Source organism: Mus musculus, chromosome 5 (genome assembly GCF_000001635.26).
Source record: "Mus musculus strain C57BL/6J chromosome 5, GRCm38.p6 C57BL/6J".
In the NCBI taxonomy this organism is placed as follows: domain Eukaryota; kingdom Metazoa; phylum Chordata; class Mammalia; order Rodentia; family Muridae; genus Mus; species Mus musculus.
Window position 1 is genome coordinate 150,063,449 of NC_000071.6, and position 20,566 is coordinate 150,084,014.

Genomic DNA, 20,566 nt, shown 5'->3' on the forward strand with positions numbered 1-20,566 from the left:
AACCTAATTCTGCATCTAAGTGACACAAGAGCTCCCACATTCAGCAGATGTTAATATTAATAATTTTTTTCTCTAAATGCCTACTGTGGAATTTTTAGCCATATTTGAATTGGTAACATAAAATTTCAAAGTATTAGGTTTTAGATATGACCAAAAAAAAAAAAAAAAAAAAGAAATGGTTTCAAAGTTTAATCCTAAAAACGTGAAACCTATTGTATATATCTTCCAGAGACCTGGAAAGGATAGAGATTCCAAACATAAGCACAGGAATGTTCCAGCCAATGAAGAACCTTTCTCACATGTATGTATGTTTGAAGGGATGGAGGGAAAAGAAGGCATGATGAATTAATTCAAATATTCTCATGCTCAACTGTCTAATTATCACTGAACTGTGTTTGTATGCAACAAACGTCTTCTTTCCTATTGAGAACTTTTTAATTTTGTCACCTTTGGTCCCTGTTCAAATAGAGTTCAATATAATGATGTGCCGACATGAATGACCCTTCTCTCTGGAAACACGATGTTTATCCAATTGAGGCCCAATAAGTGATCAGGGTACCAGAATGCCACACATTACATCAAATGAAGTCACTGGCTAAAGGGTACTCAGGAGACCTGGAAACATTAATTCACTTCACATGAGTGAGCAGTCGGCTGCTCTCAGATGTGGGCTATGTAGATTCCAGGTGTTGTTTCTCTTATTAAAAGTGCACTGCAAATGGAGGTAATTAATCTTTATCGGTTTTGTTAAGTCACTTGAATATATATGGCTAAAGTGCACTGTGTAAGTTGTGTTCATATATGTGTTTATTTTTAACGTGACCATTTCTTTATCAACTGTATATGATCTATATGTTCCTGATTTCAAATTTAACCATTGTCATCCACAAAAATAGGGAGAAATCGATGTAAGATCCCAAGTTGGGTGCAGCCAGTCGATGAGAGTGTTGAGGTGAATTCAGGTGCTCTTTGGGGACAACACTTTGGCTGTGTCTGTGCAGGGGGCGTGGTGCCTAAGAGACAGGTGTTCAATGCGAATGCGCGTGCTTTTGCTCATCCCCCTTCCTGTGGCACCATTAGATAAATAATTCATGAGGCCGCTCTTTACACGCTGCAGGCAGACAGTGAGTTTGTCCTAGGCTAGAGAGATCCAGACGTTTGTGAATTTGGTGAAGCTGATGTCTGAATGCCAACGTCATGGAGGGACCCACAACAAACAGGAAAACAACAACAAAAAGAGCTAGCTTAGCTACATCCCTGATGAACAACCTGCTGTATTCTCCTTCCTTGGCCTTCACTTGTTGAAACATCCCTACCTCCTCACCCCATCCCCCACCCCACCCCACCCCCACTCCCCATCCTGCCTGCCCCTGGTCACGTGGGAGAGCCAACCTGGCTTTCTCTCTCTGAAGACACTGAGTATAATGGAGTCCTAAAAGAATCAAGTTTGTGCCAGGTGTCCCGGGTAGGAAAAGAAACCGATGACGTCAGATGTCACGGTCCTTTAGCTGGGTGCCAACAACTCTAAGCTGCTTGGGGTACAGTTTGCTTTGTATGTCTCTGAGACACCCAGCACTCAACAACCCATCATCCTTAGGAGACGTTCGTTTAGTCCTTAGCATCCTGCGGGCACGGAGTAAGGTTGAGGACTCAGTGATGAGAGAGAAGAAGAATGTGCCAGAGTACTTTCACTTAGCTTTGAAGTCAAACTAAATGAGCCAATAAGTAAATGCCTATTGATCCCATGATGATACGTGAAATAAAGTAGAGATAGATGAAGGGTTTGGATAGTCAGTCACGTGGCATTTGGGACAACCGAATACATCCGAAGAAAAAGGAGAGTAAAGGCTCTCCGAGGGGCCTGGGTCAGACTTGTGCAAGATTAGAAGGCCACTGCGCTTGCGTGGAAGGAGGCCGGGCAGCTAAGGATGGCCAGGCACACAGTCTTGAGAGGGCTCCACATAGTACCATGGAATCTGCTGGTGCGGAAACTGAATTCGGAGATGGTAAAAGTATATTCAGCTGGGGGATGGAGGGAAGAGTAAGCGAATGAACCGCAAGACACAGTGGAAGATGTCAGAACTCGCGCTGTGGGAGAAAATCTACACATACATGTTTAGGGTGTGGCCCTAAACCTAAAGAGCTGGCTCTCACCAACCATCAAGAGTTCCCGTGCCCAGATTACAAAAGCATTGGCCACAAACAAACCTCCATTTCCCTCTAGAAATGAAAATCTAGTCCTTTCAAAGAAACTCTGATATAAATCCTGTGTTTAAGGTAACTGCTTCTCCTCCCAGCCCCAGCAAGACTCAATATTCTTAGTCTCAGACTCTATCCTTCAGCCAGCACAAGAAGAAGGCTAGATGCTCAGTGTTAATTGAGAATATTTTTTTTGTGAGTCGTAGTTTCCCTACAGTAAAAGCCTGGGGTGTTGACTAGAGATTATTTTTTTATAGTGATCTACTTTTTAGAATACTCAGATCCAATTTGGTCAGGGATGGTAGTAGAGCCCCCAGAACTTTCAGATCTTTAGAATCCCCTGACCCTTGACTCCCTCCAGACATAGACACACACTTCTGAAGTCTGTGTCCCATACAGCGCTAGTCTTTCCAACAGCCCCACTTAGACCAGCAAATTACTGAAGAATGATAACACTTCACAATAACAAACCAACTAGCCAAGTGCCAGCCCCTACTCCCACCTGTAGCCCTGGTAGGGGTTCTGGAATCACTACTGCCAAATAACTCTCTCTTTTTCTCCTTTGGCTTCAGTTATTTGAAAACCTTTCGATACTGCTCCTATGTCCCCCATGTCCGAATCTGTATGCCGTCGACTGATGGTATTTCTTCGTCTGAGGACCTCTTGGCTAACGGTATCCTCAGAGTGTCTGTCTGGGTTATAGCTTTCATTACCTGCGTTGGGAATTTCCTTGTCATAGCCGTGAGATCTCTCATTAAGGCTGAGAATACAACTCACGCTATGTCCATCAAAATCCTTTGTTGTAAGTATGCTTCTTGTATAAATGGAATGTCTTCTATGCGGTGATATGTATGTGATGTGTGTGTGTGTGTGTGTGTGAGAGAGAGAGAGAGAGAGATGTGTGTACAGGGTTGTATATTCAACAAATATTCTTCAATACAAATTAGCTTCAGTGGGCAAATATTTTCTAGATGTAAATGAATTGTTCTTTATGATTTTAGGCTACAAGCTCTTAGTATGAAACACAGCCCTGGGAATCACGTCTTAGAAATGAAAACACCAGTCAATGAGTGGGAGATGGAAGATGGAATAAGTTTTGAGATTTGTAAACTAAATGTAATTTATTATTAATTTCAATTACAAACGCCCAAATGCTTGAGACAAGCTCTGATTCTCCACTCCTGCCACTGTCAAGAAAAAGATGGGCAGATATTGGTGTTAGTCAAGAATATTTTGTTAACTAAACCAGTAGTACATATTTTCATTTATATACTACCCCTCAGAAGTTGTTACCCCTTTCCAGCCTTTTAACTTGAAAATGAATCAGATCCACTGGCTAGTTAGTGGTCTAGCAGGTTGTTACACTGGTTCACTTAATACAGGAAGAAGGATCTAGGAAATTAAAAGGAGAGATGCTGAGCGCAACTGTCTCGGGCTGCTTGGCTCCTGCAGGTGCCGATTGCCTGATGGGGGTGTACCTGTTCTCCGTGGGCGTCTTTGACATCAAGTACCGAGGGCAGTATCAGAAGTATGCGCTGCTGTGGATGGAGAGTGTGCCCTGCCGCCTGCTGGGCTTCCTGGCCACGCTGTCCACAGAGGTCTCGGTGCTGCTGCTGACATTCCTGACGCTGGAGAAGTTCCTTGTCATAGTATTCCCTTTCAGCAACCTGCGCCTGGGCAAGCGCCAGACTGCTGTGGCCCTCGCCAGCATCTGGGTGGTGGGATTTCTCATAGCGGCCGTTCCGTTCACCAGAGAGGATTATTTCGGCAACTTTTATGGGAAAAATGGAGTCTGCTTCCCACTTCATTATGACCAAGCAGAAGATTTTGGAAGTAGAGGGTACTCCCTTGGGATTTTCCTAGGTAAATTTCATCTTTGATTTCACAGAGACACCACCATCTTTCTAGAAATGGCACAAAGCATCAGATGTACATCTGTTCGCTCTGAAAGCAAACAAAGTTCCTGGCATGCATTTTGTAGGTTTTTTTTTTTTTAATTAAACTTTTTATTGCTGAGATTTAGTGTGGAACACAAAGACACACTCTCAGGATCTTTGGGTGATTTTTTTTTTTAATTGCTCCTTGTTCTTTTTGCTATTCATTCATAGTGAATATGACCTGGGAAAATTCTAAGTTAGTGCCCAGTCCTGAAACCCTACCAAATTACTCAAACTCCTTTTAAATCATTTTAACAATGTAGTTATAATTTAAATAAATATTAATAAAATTCTGGAAACTGACGAGCAGATTATCTAAACACCCACAGATTTATTGCCTTTTGTAAACATGGCTCTTGAGGCCCCTCAATGCAAATTCTTCTCAGCTTTCTTAATTCCCTGATTTTTTTTTCCTTAGAAATGACGGTCTTGTATTTTCCATTATAAATAAATGGCAGTCTTAGACCTTAATATTAATGTTTTAAATTGTGTAGCCTGTCTTAGTTCTGCTTGGAATGATGGCTCTTCCCACAGCCTTTCTTTACCTAACACACATCATTTCATCTGCTTCGTCTCCTCTCATCCTCCTCATCGACGACCCCTTGATGCTTTATCAAAAATACTTTTCCTCTGCCTTCTGCCACTGCTGTTGCCATCATCTGAGACCTCGCCTCTGCACCATATTCTTACCCGCTCCCGCTGTGACTGGCACCACAGTCCCCCTCCTCACGTGATCTGTTCCACAGCCCTGGCTATGAACACAGCCCTTTCCCTCTAATCAGAAACCCACCAATGCCCCCAAACTACTCTCAAAGTCAAGTTTAAATGGTTCGCTTAAAACCATCCTGGGGAGGCCCTAGCCTCTGTTCCCGTATCTCCTTCTCTGGAAAACAAAACTCTGTGTTTACATCATTTCGTTGATTCTCTTCAGACGTCAGTCTTGTTTGACAGTTCATAAGTGTGTTCCTCCAGGATCCTATAGGCTCTTTAGGCTTCCTCCAGACTCATTTCTTCGTAGTACCTAGTGCAGATGATCTTCATAGAGACCTCCGACATATATGTGTCTGTGTAAATACATTCAAACCACCACTACGTACAAGAATTTACTGTGCATCTTCTATGACCTTGCACAATATTAAGAACTAGAGAGACAACACCCAGAGCCCTCGCAGACACTGCAGAATGGACAGCGGGATGCAGACCCTTTGCGCATCCTCATAGCACAGGCCGAAAAGCACCATGGGTAAAGAGTATAGGCTATCCACATCTGAGGACGAGGGAAGGCTTCGAAGGAGGAATGAAGCCCCATCAATGGGGAGGCACAGCCAAGTGAAGACAGGATTCTGGGTGGGAGCTGTGTTCCAGGAAAAATCGGTGGGTTCAAAGTGGACCCCAGCTCCAAGGGCCAGCCAGGCCCAGTTGAAGTGCTAAGGAAGTTGGATGTGGCTGGCTTTTATAGCTAAGGCGCGAGACTCTGATTAAGGTGCGAGACTCTGTAGATTAAGCACCTATAATAGAATCATTTTATTTTATGCTAAGCTAAACTCTCTGACAAGAAGCCTCAGACAAACCAGTGTTATAAAATCCTATTGTATGACAATAGAGTGAGCCTGTGGACTAGGAAATGCTGTGGATAAAAATAACCTTGAATTTAAACTGTTTCCCCAGCCATTACCAGTTTTCCACACAGTCTAAATTCAGTTTAGGAATGTTTTTAGAAGCTCTGGAAATATATGCAAATTTTATGCTCATTAAAAGAAATTTGATAATCACTATTTTGGATGTTTTATAACAGCAAGAATAAAGCAAGTGAGAGAAACAAGAAATCGGTGTTATGGGGGGTATCTGTGAAACCATTTGGCCCCCAAAGAGTGATTCATTTAGTTGGATCTTTAACATTTTTATCTCTTTCCTAAATGGAGTTTGTTTAAAGGGTTCTGAACCACAGTAGTTTAAATTACTGTGGGCAAAAGTAAACAAAAAGAGCATTTTGGTTTTTATGTGTTATATTTATTGAAATGGCCAAAGCTTAAAGAATAGTGCTTCCAAGGCAATTATATTCGTGATAAATTCTAGGATTATTTTATTCATATGTGTAAGACAAGGAACTGAGATTGTTATCTATTTCTGAGATGTGCATTACAATCTCAGAATCACCTTAAGGGGTGACTTTCCAGGAACTAAAATCAAAACCAAGTGTGCATGTGGTGTGTGTGTGTGTGTGTGTGTGTGTGTGTGTGTGTGTGTGTGTGTGTGTGTGTGAAAGAGAGGGGGGGGGGAGGAGAGGGGAAGAGAGAGAGAGAGAGAGAGAGAGAGAGAGAGAGAGAGAGAGAGAGAGAAAGAGAAGGGCAGTCTGACTTCATAGTATTCTAGATCTCAGCTTCCAACCCTAATTCTTCATAAAGGACATATGCCTTTGAAATCCTCTTTTAAGGCTAATAGAAACCCAAATTCTTGGGAAGTTTAGCGACAGAGCTCTGAGGACATAGGAGAAGGGGCTTCTGGGAAAGGCCAGTGCCAGGTGCTGTATCAACAGTCTGATGCTTCTCTGCCGGCCACTCAGAGAGTGTGAAACGAGCGTACTTTTCCCAACAGGTGTGAACTTGCTGGCTTTCCTCGTCATCGTGATTTCCTATGTCACCATGTTCTGCTCCATTCATAAAACAGCCCTTCAGACTGCAGAAGTGAGGAGCCACATCGGGAAGGAGGTGGCTGTTGCAAACCGGTTCTTTTTTATCGTGTTCTCTGATGCCATCTGCTGGATCCCTGTGTTTGTCGTTAAGATCCTGTCTCTCCTTCAAGTGGAGATACCAGGTCAGTCCTCTTCCTCATCCCCAGGTACAGTGCCTTCTCAGGCCCTTCGATTGACAAGGCCAGAGTCTAGAACAGTGCCTTGCACATAGTTAATTCTTCATAAATACCTATGGCATCGGTACAAACAATTAACACTCCCACCCCAGTGTTTTATATTTAGTATTCTAAGTATCTTGCTTCTACCTGAGCTAGCTAGTGGTTCTTAGCCAAGAATATAAATGAAAGATAGATACATACATACATATATACATACATACATACATACATACATACATACATACATACATACTGTCTTAGTTTGGGATTTATTGCTGTGAAAGTCATCTTGACCAAGGCAACTCTTATCAAGGACATTTACTCAGGACTGGCTTAGAGTTTCAAAGGTTCAGTCCATTACCATCATGGCAAGTATCATGGCAGCATCCAGGCAGACATGGTGCTGGAGGAACTGAGAGTTCTACATCTTGTTCCACAGGCAACAAAATGGGACTGACTGTCTTGGGCAGGCAGCCAGGAGGAGACTCTCCTCCACACTAGGCAGAGCTTGAGCATAGGACCTCAAAGCCCACCCCCACAGTGATATATTTCCTCCAACAAGGCCACACCTGATAATAGTGCCATTTCCCATGCCAAATATATTCAAACCACCACGTGTATGTACATACATAGACAGAGAGATAAGTAGGTAGGTAGATAGATAGATAGATAGATAGACAGATAGATAGATGATAGTTAGATAGATAGATAGATAGATAGATAGATAGATAGATAGATAGATGCATGCATGCATGCATACATACATACATACATACATACATAGAATCTCTGGTTCCACCAGGAATTCTAGATTGGTACCTGGGGGCCAAGGCATGCACAGAGGTATCTGCTCAATTCCCCCCATGATTCAGATACTCAGATCCAGATAGAATCATCAACCCTATTCCAAAGTCCTCACCATGAAGCAACATATCAGGCTTTGAAGGGCTACGCAACTCATGGAAACACCCTGACTTCACAGAGAAAAATCATTGGTTTGTATCTTGCCTGATGCCTTTTCTGAGATCACAGCTAACTGCCAGGAGCCACTGGGGGATTTATCCTAGCTCTTAAACTGAGCTTGGGGTCATCTTCCGCTCACAGCCCATAAGCAGGTTCACCTGAAGAGCTGATCGTGGTGGGAGCTGTGTCTAAATCATTGCGACAGCCCTGAGTCTGGCACATGGAAAGCGATGAAGAGCTCTTTTCCCTCAGCTTATACAGTTATGTGAGGCCTGATCAGATGCCCCAGTGTAAAGTGATACACCAGGCCCAGTAGCCCTCTTGCTTGAATTTCACATCAAGCATAGATGTCCATCAAGCCATGGGAAATGTGGAATTGAACACCATGGACAGTCAGAGCTGAGTGCTTGGAAGACTCTTCTGGTTGGGGCAGTGAAAACAGATGACATAACTGTTTGCTGTTAGCTCACTGGAGGAGATCCAACTGTGTGTAGTAAAGATGTTTCCTTGAGCAATCTTCAAACTGTGACCCCCTACCTGGACAGCTTAAGCCTTTCATCAGACTATTTCAAATTCAATAGGACCAAATCATCCATTGGCTTGCTCTGCTCACATAATGAATTCCAAATGTGGGACTCTTTCTTCCCTCCCACCTCACCCTTATGAATTCTGTGATGTAAGCCCAGAGTAACTGTGAACTTTCTCTTTTGTGTTTCTCTGATATGACATTAACATTGGCCAGGTTTTCTTCCACCTGGTGATCATGCATGCTCTCAGGAGACTAGAGTGTAGTCCGATGAACACATCTCTCCCTCAATGCTCAATGCAAGTTCTCTCTCCCTAATGGCACCATTCACGGCCTCACCCAACCCAGTCGCTCAACATCCATAAGGTCTTGTTTCCACCATGCTTGTTAGCCCCACTTGAGCAGCATCATACCAGTCTGCATCTTGAATCCATGTGTCCATTGCTCTCTTAAAATTATAAATTCCAGAAAGTTTGGGAGCATGGTTTATTCATCTTCACATTTTCCACTGAGTTCTTTACAACATGGTCTTTAACAACAAAGCCTCAGCTGCCATGCTAGGAGCTGTCCCCAGGAGGGTGAGGGGTCAGGAACACACCAGGCTGCTAACCAGTGTTTGAGTTCTATGAGGAGCCTTGCTCAGTGACTCGGGGAAGCTGGGGCTGTCCAGGAGTTGCAGTAGAGATGGGGGTTTGTCATCTTTGCCCCCCCATACCTGTCATTTTGCCTCAGATGTTTCTCCCAGTTGTGGGGGAAGGAAAAGAAAGCCCCAAATGAGTGAGTTGAATGTTTCCTGCTCCTATCCTGATCTACCTACTGGATCTGTCGAGGTAACAATGCTTCACTGGAGTGCCTCTTAGATGGCTCTCAAGTGGCTCCCCTGTTCTACAAGTCTCTTAACTCTATGGCGGCCAAATTCTTTCCTAAGGCCACAATACCAAAATATTCTATACATTCATTTTTTTTTTAATCAATTGAGGGACTGGCTAGCCAAGATCAGGTGATTTCAGATTTGATTTTCCCAAGGCCTTTCTTATTTGTCTTAAAGATGGCCACTTTAAACACAGCCTCCACTTTGCTATGTCTCCACCTGTATGTTTCCCTGTGTTCTCATCCAGGGTCTCCTCACATGCCCAATTCCTCTTCACAGACATCAGTTAACTGAGAACAGGACCACACTCCTAATAACCTCTTCTGAATTTACTTACTTCTTGAAATGCTTTCTCTTCAAACCTAGTCATATTCAGGGACATTGGCATTGTGATATATATATATATATATATAATGTATTCAGTACTGAAAGTGAAAAATCCAAGGCAAAATTCCATGGATCCAGAAAGGTTATTCTAACTTTAGAAGCTCAAGTATACAGGGTTAGCGTCTAATTCATTTCCATCTGTGTTTTTTGGTGACCTTTTTGTTAATAATAAAGTTTATTTTAAAAATGAAGGCAAAAAGAACAAAAGAGTACCTTTATACAGAAATGGTTTGCAAAATGCTCTCAGAGCATTTGCTCCTGTTTTACCTTAACAACAACCAAAATTTAGTCAATGAAACTCAAAAAAAAAAAGGCAGTAAGAATCTATAACTCCTTAAGTATACTAGGCAGCATCCATATATACAACATCAGCTGCACTGTGTTATGTGTATTGTGTGTCTATTTAAGTCAGTATCCTCAGTCTGTGGGTATATCCCAGGGATCAGTACTTGCCTGGCATGCATGAAGCCTGGGCTCTGTCCCCAACACTGTAAAAACAAACAGCCAATTTCACTTTCTACTCTCTTCCTTGCTCCCTTCTTTCCTCCCTCCCTTCCTCTCTTTCTTCCTCCCTCCCTCCTTCCTTCCCTCCCTCCCTCCTTTCTTCCTTCCTTCCCTCCTTTCTTCCTAGGTTTTTTTTTTTTTTTTAGACCAGTAGTGTTTGTTTTTACCTCATGTCTTTAAGATGTCTAGCCTCTGGCTCTTGGTTATTCAAGTAGTAGGTGTTCATTCTTGTGGAATGAGCCTTAAGTCAAATCAGACATTGGTTGGTTACTCCTACAAGTTCTGTGCCACCATTGCCATAGAATACTTTGCAGGTAGGATAGACTGTAGGTTTAAGTTCTTCTGGATGGGTTGATGTCCACGTTTCTCTATCCGTAACCTGCAGAGTATCTTCTTGCACCCAAGAGACTAGCACATAGGTGTGAAGGCTCCATGTAGGCACCAGCTCAGCATCTCCATGTTCAGTGAATTGTGTGGGTGTTGTCTCCAGCAATGGTGGCCTGATCTCAGTTGGATGAGAGAATCCCTTTGTCTTAGCAAGAGTGTGGGTTGTTTGGAGATCCATAGGACCCCTTGACCAACAACTCTATCGAGTGCAATCCTGTTCGGCCACTGGGAAGCTTGCCAGGCTACAAGAAGTGAGACTTTGTATCCCCCATTACTAAGATCATTTCATAGATTCCAGGAAGTGTCCATTGTATCAGGATTCCACCCCAGCCCTCATAAGCCTCCCAATTCTAGTCATCTCTCCCTGCACTCTCCCTTTCCACCTTATCCCACCTCACCCCTACCTAACCCCCACTTCCTCCTCCCATACCTACTGGTCCCCAGTCTGCTGAAAAAATCTATTCTATTTCCCCCTCTGAGGGAGGTCCATGTGTACCCCCACTTAGACCCCTCCTTTTTCCTTAACCTCTCTGGGCCTACAGATTGTAGCTTGGTTATCAGTTGCTTCATGGCTAATATCCACTTCTGAGTGAGTACATACCCCACTTGTCTTTCTGGGTCAGGATAACTTTTTTCCTCTAGTTCCATACATTTGCCTGCAAATTTCGTGATTTCATTTTTTTTTTTAACAGCTGAGGAGTACTCCATTGTTGTAATTGTGTACTCCAATGTGTAAATGCACCACGTTTCTTTTTTTCTTTCTTTCTTTCTTTTTTTTTTTTTTTTTTTTTTTGGTTTTTCAAGACAGGGTTTCTCTGTGTAGCCCTGGCTGTACTGGATCTCACTCTGTAGACCAGGCTGTCCTTGAACTCAAAAATCCGCCTGCCTCTGCCTCCCAAGTGCTGGGATTAAAGGCGTGTGCCACAGCCACCACTACCACCACCACCACCACCACCACCACCACCACCACCACCACCACCCCACCCCCCCAGCTACACCATGTTTTCTTTACCCATTCTTCTGTTGAGGGGCATCTACGTTGTTTCCAGCTTCTGGCTATTTTGAATAAAGACAAAATAAACATGTTTGAGTAATGTCCTGGTGGCAGGATGGAGTGTCCTTTGGGTATGTGTCCAAGAGTGGTATAGCTGGATCTTGAGGTAGAATAATCCCCAACTTTCTGGAGAACTGCCATATTGATTTCTATACTGTCTGTTCAGGTTTGCAATAGAGGAGTGTTTCCCTTGCTTCACATCCTCACCATCATTATCTGTCGCTTGTTTTATTGATCTTAGCCATTCTGACACATGTAAGATGAAATCTCAGAGTAGTTTTGATTTGTATCTCCCTGGTGGTTAAAGATACTGCACATTTCTTTAGATTTTTCTCACCTATTGGAGATTCCTCTTCTGAGAATTCTCTGTTTATATCTGTTCCCCCGCTTTTCAAATTGGATTATTTGTTTCTTTGATATCTAGTTCCTTGAGTTCTTTCTATATTTTGTATATTAGTCTTCTATCAGGTACGACGTTGGTAAAAATCTTTTCCCTTTCTGTAGGCTGCTGTTTTGACAGTGACCTTTGACACACATAAGCTTTTCAGTTTCTTGAAGTCTATCTTATTATTGATCTAGTGCCTACGCTATAGCTGTTCTGTTCAAAGTCATCTCCTGTACCGATGCATTCAAGGATATCCCCCACTTTTGCTTCTGTTAGATTTGGTGGCTCTGGTTTTATGTTGTAATCTTTGATCCACTTGGACTTGAGTTTTGTACAAGGTGATTAAAATAGATCTATTTGCACTCTTCTACATGCAGACATCCAATTTGACCAGCATCATTTGTTGAAGATGCTGGGTTTTCCTGCACCCTTACCCCATACTGTGTGTTTCTGGCTTTATCAAAAATCAGATATCCATAGATGTGTGGATTTAAGTCTGGACTTTAATTCCATTGATCAACGTGTCTAATTTTGTGCCAATACCATGTGGTTCATTATTATAGCTCTGATGTACAACTTGAAATTGGAAATGGTGGGACCTCCAGCGGTTCTTTCACTGTTCAGGATTGTTTCAGCTATCCCAGGTTTTTTGTTGTTGTTGTTGTTTTTTGTTTGTTTGTTTGTTTGTTTTTGCTTTCCCATATGGAGTTGAGAATTGTCCTTTCATGATCTATAAAGAATTGTGTTGGAATTTTGGTGGGTATCTCACTGAATCTGTAGATTTTATTCAGTAGGATGGTCGTTTTTACTACTTTAACCCCACAGATCCAGGAGTATGAGAGATCTTCCCTCTTCTGATATCCTTTTTAAGGACTTGAATTTTTTTATTATAGCAGTCCTCAACTTGTTTAGTTAGAATTAGCCCAAGATGGTTCATATTATTTGAGGCTATTGTGAAAGGTGTTTCCCCCTCATTTCTTTCTCAGCCCATTTGTCATTGATATATAGGAGGACGGCTGATTTTTTTTTAATTTTTATTATAATTTTTAAAGTTAATGTTGTATCAGGCCACTTTGCCAAAAGTGTTTATCAGCTGTAGGAGTTCCCTGGTGGAATTTTTAGGGTCACTTTTGTATCATCTGAAAATAAAAACTTTAACTTCTTCCTTTCCAATTGATATCCCCTTGTTCTCCTTCAGTTATTTTATAGCTATAGCTAGAACTTCAGGTAATAATTTAATAAATATAGAGAGAGTGGATGTCTTCTCTTGTTCCTGATTTTAGTAGGATTGCTTTGAGTTTCTCATCATTTAATGTGATGTCGGCTTTAAGCTTGCTGTACATTGTCTTTGTTATATTTAGGTCTCTCCCTTGGGTCCCTAGTCTTTCCAGCACTTTCATCCTGATGGGGCATGGGAGTTTGTCCATGGCCTTTCTCTGCACATAATAAGAAGATCGTGTGGTTTTTGTCATTCAGTCTGTTTAAATGCTGGGTTACACTTACTGATTTTTGTATGTTCCTTCTCTGGGATGAAGCTTACTTGACTATGGTGGGTGATCTTTTTGATGTGTTATTGTATTCTGTCTGCAGGTATTTTGTTGAGTATTTTTACCTCTACGCTTATAAGAGAAAATGGTTTGTAATCCTCTTTGCCTGTTGAGTGCGTGTAGTTTGAGGGTCAGGATGAGCGTAGCCTCATAAAATGAATCAAGCAATGTTTCTTCTGTTTCAGTTTTGTGGAATAATTGAAGGAGTATTGGTATTAACTCTTCTTTGAAAGTCAGGTAGAATTCTGTGCTAAAACCATCTGGACCTAGTTGTTGGTTGGTTGGTTGGTTGGTTGGTTGGTTGGTTGGTTAGTTAGTTTGGTTTGGTTTGGTTTTTTGGATTGGTGGTTTGTTTGTTTGTTTGGTTGATTTTGGGGGAAGACTTTTAATGGCTGCTTCTATTTCACTGGGGGTTTAAAGATCTATTTAAGTCATTTATCTCATCTTAATTTAACTTTGATAAGTGGTTCCTATCCAAAAAAAAATATCCGTTTCTTTTAGATTTTCCAAATTGATGGAGTACATGTTTTTATGGTAAATCCTTATGATTCTCTGGAATTCCTTGCTGCCTTTTGTTATCTGTCCCCTCCCTTAGTTCTGACTTTGTTAAGTTGGATATTCTCTCTCCACCTAAAACGTCTTTAATTTCTTTATTTCTGAACTAACCCATTTTTCACTCAGTAGAGAGTTGTTCAGTTCCATGAGCTTGTAAGCTGTTTGTTTGTTTTGTCTTGTTCAGCTTTAGTCTGTAGCAGTCTGAGAGGATGCAGGGAGTTATTTTAATTTCCTTATATCTGTTGAGACTTGCTTTGTGTCCAAGTATGTGGTCAATTTTGGAGAAAGTTTCACGAAGTGCTGAGAAGAAGGTGTGCTCTCTTGTGTTTGACTGAAAAGGTTTGTAAACACCTGGGATCCATTTGGTTTATACGGTTTGTCAGCGCCAGCATTTCTCTGTGTGGTCTCTGTCTGGATCACCTGTCCATTGGTGAGAGTGGGGTATTGAAGTCTCCCACTATCAATGTGTGAGGGTTAGTATGTGATTTAAGCTGTAGTCGTGTTTCTTTCACAAACTTGTATAATATCATCTTAGTGGATTTTCTTTTGATGAGTATGAAGTGTCCTTCTCTATCTCTTCTGAGTAGTTTTGGTTTGAAGTCTATTTTGTTAGGTAGTAAAATGGCTACCCAGCTTGCTTCTTAGGTCCATTTGCTTTGAATATCTTTCTCTTAACCTGTTACCCTGAGGTGATATCTATCTGTTAGACTGTGTCTTTTTATGGAGGAATTGAGACCATTAAGAGCTATCACTGGCCAATGATTGTTGATTCCTGTTACTTTGGTATTGTCATTGGTGCTGGTGCTAGTGCTGGTGGTAGTGGTGGTGGTGGTGGTAGTGTGTGTGTGCTTCCCTTCTTTTGATTTTGCTGGTGTGAGATTATTTCCCGTGTTTCAGTAGGTGTAGTTAACCTCTTTAGGTCGAAGTTTTCCTTCTAGCACCTTCTGTGGGACTAGATTTGTAGAGAGAGATTGTTTAAATTTGACTTTATCGTGAAATATCTTACTTTCTTCGTCTATAGTGATTGAAAGTTTTGCTGGGTGTAGTCATTTGGGTTGGTGTCTATGATCTCTTAAGGGTCTGTAGGACTACTGCTCAGGCCTCTCTCTGGCTTTTACAGTCTCCATTGAGAAGTTGGATATAATTCTAACAGGTCTGCCTTTATATATTACTTGATATATCTCCCTTACGGCTTTTAATATTCTTCCTTTGTTCTGTATGTTTAGTGTTTTGACTATGATGTGCCAAGAGGGCTCTTTTTCGTGGTCCTATCTATTTGGTGCTCTGTATGCTTCTTGTACCTTTATTGGCATCTCCTTCTTCAGGTTAGGTAAAGTTTCTTCTATGATTTTATTAAAAGCATTTTCTGGGCCCCTGAGCTTGATTTTCTCTCCTTCCTGCATTCCAATTATTCTTAGGCTTAGTCTTTTCATGGTATCCCAGGCTTCCTAGATATTTTGAGTCAGGAGTTTTGTTTTTTTTTTTTTAGATTTCTTTGGCCAATGTATCAATTTCTTTTATCATATCTTCTATACCTGAGATTCTCTCTTCAATCTCTTGTATTCTGTTGGTGATGCTTGCATTTGTACTTCCCCTTAGACTTCCTGAATTTTTTCAGTTCCAGAAGTCCCTTAGTTTGCATTTTATTGATTCTATTCCCAACCTCAGGTCTTGCACATATTATTTCCTTATACTAGTTTGTTGTGTTTCCCTGAATTTCTTTTTTTTGTTTTTGTTTTTGTTTTTCTTTTCTTCTTCTTTTGTTTTATTTATTTATTTATTTATTTATTTATTTATTTATTTTTCTGAGACAGGGTTTCTCTGTATAGCCCTGGCTGTCCTGGAACTCACTTTGTAGACCAGGCTGGCCTCAAACTCAGAAATCCGCCTGCCTCTGCCTCCCAAGTGATGGGATTAAATGCTTTTCTGGATTTCTTTAAGGGATTTATCCATTTCCTCTTTAAGGAAATGCTATCAATAAAGGCTGATTTAAGGTCATTGTCTTATGCTTCAGCGAGGTTAGAATATTCCTGACCTGCTATGGTAGGATAGCTGTGCTCTCATGGAGAGTTAGTACCCTGGCTGTTGTTGTGTTTTTATACTGGAGTTTCAGCGTCTGGTTTTGGGATGATTAAATATCTAGGCACTGATTGCTGGATTTGTCTTTGTGGGGTGGGTGTTTTGTTCCTTGGTTTCTGTTTCCTCTCTGGATTTTTGGAGCATGTGATGATGTGTGTTGCCTGGTTTTTGTCCTGTTCAGCTCTTGTGTCCATGGGGAATGCCTACTGGTGTTGAAGGCTAAGAGAGATGGGGTGGGGGAAAGAAGGTTGGAAGAGAAGGTCTTTGTGATCCACTGAGAATGAGATCAGAGAGGAAAGGGAGACCTCAGCAGGTTTCCTGCTACAGAGCTGGGATGGGACTGGACCGAGGGCGTCTGAACCCAGGAGCAGGAGGAGAGGTGTGGGTCTGCCTTCAGCCTATTTGTTGCGCCTTGGATTAGCAGGGAGGTGCATGCTGGACTTGGGGTCTGGGACAAAGAAACGAATTGGGGGAAGGAAGATTAGGAAGGGAAGATCTGTGGGATCCACAGAAGATGGGAGAAGGGGGCAGGGAAGTATTTCTGCTGCAGAGCTGAGAGTGAGATTGGGGAGTTGGGTCTTGGGGAACAGAAAGAAGAGGAAGGGGAGGTCTGCAGACAGCCTGCCTGGTTTTCTGGTAGGCACTGATATGTGTTATAAGGCCAAGGATATGTTTTATATAGCATGGTATGGTGCCGTGGGAAGGGGTACCTCAGGGAGCCCATGCTGAGGCACCCCTCCATGGGGGTTGGGGAGAGAGGGAGAGGGAGGGAGAGGGAGAGAGAGAAACGTAGAGATTTGGGCTTAGGGGAGAAAGGGGTCAGAGAGGAAAGGGAGGGGGGGAGGGGAACAGTCCCTTTTATATAGCAAGCCTGGCCTACTAGGCTGTTGCTAGGTAACTATTGGGCGGAGCGTAGAAGGAATGTCAACAAGCCTGACCTGTGCTTTAGCAGTTGCTGCCTGCTGTAATTGCACGAGTGGGAACAGGGAAGTTAGGTGAGGACAGTGTGTGGGATCCACGGGAGATTGTTGTGGGGGAGGTTGCAGTTGGTGTTCTGCTACAGCAGTAGGGATGGGCTGGGGACGGGTGTCGGTGGGGGAGGACTGGACCTGGGGGAGGAGAGAGAGAGAGGAGAGAGAGAGAGAGAGAGAGAGAGAGAGAGAGAGAGAGAGAGAGAGAGAGAGAGAGAGAGAGAGAGAGAGAGAGAGAGAGAAAATCCACTTTCTATTTCCTTTCAAACTTATTTCGCCAGGCACAATCACTTCCTGGATCGTGGTTTTTTTCCTTCCGGTGAACAGCGCCTTAAACCCCATCCTCTACACTCTGACGACCTCCTTTTTTAAGGACAAGTTGAAACAGTTGCTGCACAAACATCGGAGGAAACCCATCTTCAAAGTTAAGAAGAAAAGTTTATCCGCTTCCATTGTGTGGACAGACGAGTCTTCACTTAAACTTGGAGTGTTGAGCAAAATAGCCCTTGGGGACAGTATAATGAAGCCGGTCTCCCCGTAGAGGCTTTGGATTGCTGGACTTTGAGGGTACTACCTAAAACAAGGTACAATTTGGGGAAGATGGCATCTGAGAAGGTTTCCATCTTGGCCAGCAGCCACCCACTCAGCACCAGGGACACAATGGAATGGCTGTTGGCCCCTGCATTCCGGTGGCAGCTCTAGGACCTGTGGACCAAGCTGAGAATAGCATCGCATCCTTGCCGGCTCAGACCTGGCATATACAAGTGAATCCATGTAGACTGATACAGGGTGGATCTCCAGGCAGTCAGTACTGCCTGCCTAGCCCTGGATGCCCACATGTAGACACTGCCATGGCTTCTCTTACACCGAGTTGCACTGTCTGTTAAGTATGGGCATCTATGACATCTTATTCCAGTGTGACCACCAAGGCACAAAATGAACATCTTTGTCATTGCTCTTTCAGTAGCGAATGAAACCGTCAACATCTTATTGATACTTTTGAGAGCTTCTGCAGGCTGCTGGAATAGCAACTTTGACCGCAGTTCTTCGCACCACTTTATCGTGACTAGCATGACCAGACAAGCAGGAGACATGCTGTGGGAGACTAGAGTCAGTCGCCTCTTGACCTCTAAGCTCAGAAAAGCTGAGATCTTAGATGATTTTTTTCTAACATCACCCACAGAGGAAAGGAAATTGGAAACCCAAACTTTCCCCAAAGATTATAATTCTCAAATGCTTTAGAACAATATTTCTATTTCTGGTCAGTTTTTTCTCTCTCTCTCTCATTTAGCACAAAGAGTTAAAGGGAGAGTTAAAATATAACTCAGGACAGCGGGTCTGATCTGGGGCCATTTGTTTAGTTGCACAGATCTCCCCATCCCCACACAAAAACACCAGAAACTTTGGCTTCTTCTTCTTCTTTTTTTTTTTAAAGTGAAAAATGTTTATGAAGACTTGGACACTTTTATCCTGAAGGTTTAAAATTGTGGGGGGAAAATACTATGAATAAATTTATATTTTGCATCTGTTTGTGTTACTTTAAGCTTGACAAACAATGTGGGTAGGTTTGCTAACGGCTGAGCGCATCTCCAGCCATGGCTAGGGTACACACCATGTCTCATCAGACACGGCTGACATTTCTGTTCTGTTGCCAAAGCATGAAACAGTACGTGAATTTCGTCACTACCTTTCCCTTCTTTCTGGGTTCCTTGAAGAGACAAATGCAAGCATCTATCTAAGCACATCATGTCACCTTTTCCTACAGAGTAAATGGATGCTATCCCTCTATCCGGTAGCATCCAGAAAACAAAACAAATGAACAAAAACCTTAAAGTTGTCAGTTATCCTAACACTGAATAAAGTCATAAAACAAGTCCCTCCATTTAACCAAGAGTGTGATTCTTCTCTCAGTGAGCGATTCGCATTTGGGTTCTACGAAATGGTGTCTACTACCTGTGACCAGGTTGCCTTCCTCCCTGAGGCTGTTTCCTTTCCTGTTTCTTCACTGGTTATGCAGAGTCGCTGCTGACTTCTTGTTAAAGTCCTTAGCCACTCTTACAATTTGGATCTTAAATGTCTTCTAATGGTTCCTGGGGGCTTCATCTCTGGGTGCTGGCACTGTTGCGAGTTTATGGAAGAAGTGCGACCTATATAATGAAAGTTAAGTCACGGAGGGGCGCGTGGCCGGGCGTGGCCTTCAAAGAATCTTGGCATCTTGGCCCCGCCCTTCCTTTGTTGCCAAACTGCTGAGAGGGAGATGAGCTTTCTCCTCCTATAGACTGAGGCAACACAGGCCAAGCTCCACTGACACCTCCGGCAGCCTTTGCCAAATCACTGTTTCCTTAAATGCTCGGCTGAGGTACTCATCCGAGATGGGAACCCGACGGACACAGCCGCTGCATGGCCTTTTCCAAATCCACAATCCAAACAAAGAACTTAATACAGACAGACTAGGTCCTTGGTCTAGAACATTGCAGTTTTGACTCTAAAACCCTTGTCTGTGGCCCATGACTACGTGTGGTTAGTTTTGTCGATTTGACACAAACTTGACACACCTGATCAAAGGAAATTCAATCAAGCAGGTTCCTTCAAAAGATTGACTCCTGGGCATGTCGGTGGGGCATTTTCTTGATTGATAATTAATGTGGGAGCCCAGTATGTACACTGCCAATAGCGTTCTGTCTAAGCTCCGCCCCACAGTTGCCTGGCAACAGCCAGGTATGCTCTGCCCCACAGTTACCTGGCAACAGCCAGGTAGGCCTGACCCACTATAAAAGGAGCTGTTTGCCCTGCCTTGCTCTCTTGCCCTCTCTTGTTTGTCTCTTGATCTTTCTCTGCTTCCCTTTCCCCCTCCCCATTCCCTTCCCCCCCTCTCTCTCCACAAGTTCATGACCGGCCTCTACTCCTCCCCTTCCCTTCCCTTCTCTCCTCCTCCTCTTTTTCTTCTTCTTCCTCTTCTTCTTGTTCTTCTTCTTGTTCTTCTTGTTGTTCTTTTTCTTCTCCTCCTCCTCCTCCTCCTCCTTCTTCCTCTCTCTCTCTCTCTCTCTCTCTCTCCCTCTTTCTCTCTCCCCCCTCTCCCTCTCTCTCTCCCTCTTTCTCTTTCCTTTTCTCTGCCTCTACTACTCTCTTAACTCCCCTCTCCATGTCCTGAATAAACTCTGTTCTATACTATACCGTACTGTGCCTGGTCCCTCAATGGAAGGGATGCCTTGGCATGGACCCGCTGAGACATTCCTTTCCCCCATACCTCACCACACCTCCATATAACATATTCATATAACATATTCCCCCTCTCTTTATCTTTTTATAAACACATCAGTGCCAACTCTAGACAAATGGGCTTGCTCTATA

At 42.9% G+C, this 20,566-nt stretch overlaps 1 protein-coding gene across 7 annotated transcripts in view; it reads left to right on the top strand.

Annotated features, from left to right (window-relative positions):
- Rxfp2 (relaxin/insulin-like family peptide receptor 2) overlaps nt 1–19,102 on the top strand; it is a 63,876-nt gene extending 44,774 nt beyond the window's left edge. For 3 of the 7 annotated variants that reach the window (NM_001289566.1, NM_080468.2, NM_001289564.1), the window contains 5 exons: nt 230–301; nt 2,772–3,001; nt 3,652–4,062; nt 6,732–6,950; nt 17,497–18,738. In NM_001289566.1, the coding sequence (NP_001276495.1) occupies nt 230–301; nt 2,772–3,001; nt 3,652–4,062; nt 6,732–6,950; nt 17,497–17,756 (1,192 nt within the window). In that variant the 3' untranslated portion in view covers nt 17,757–18,738. Of the gene's footprint in view, nt 1–229; nt 302–468; nt 843–2,771; nt 3,002–3,651; nt 4,063–6,731; nt 6,951–17,496 lie in introns of those variants that run through there. The other 4 variants (XM_011241022.2, XM_011241021.3, XM_006504911.4 and 1 more) reach the window with 2 other exon arrangements.
- Nucleotides 19,103–20,566: the final 1,464 nt, after the last annotated feature.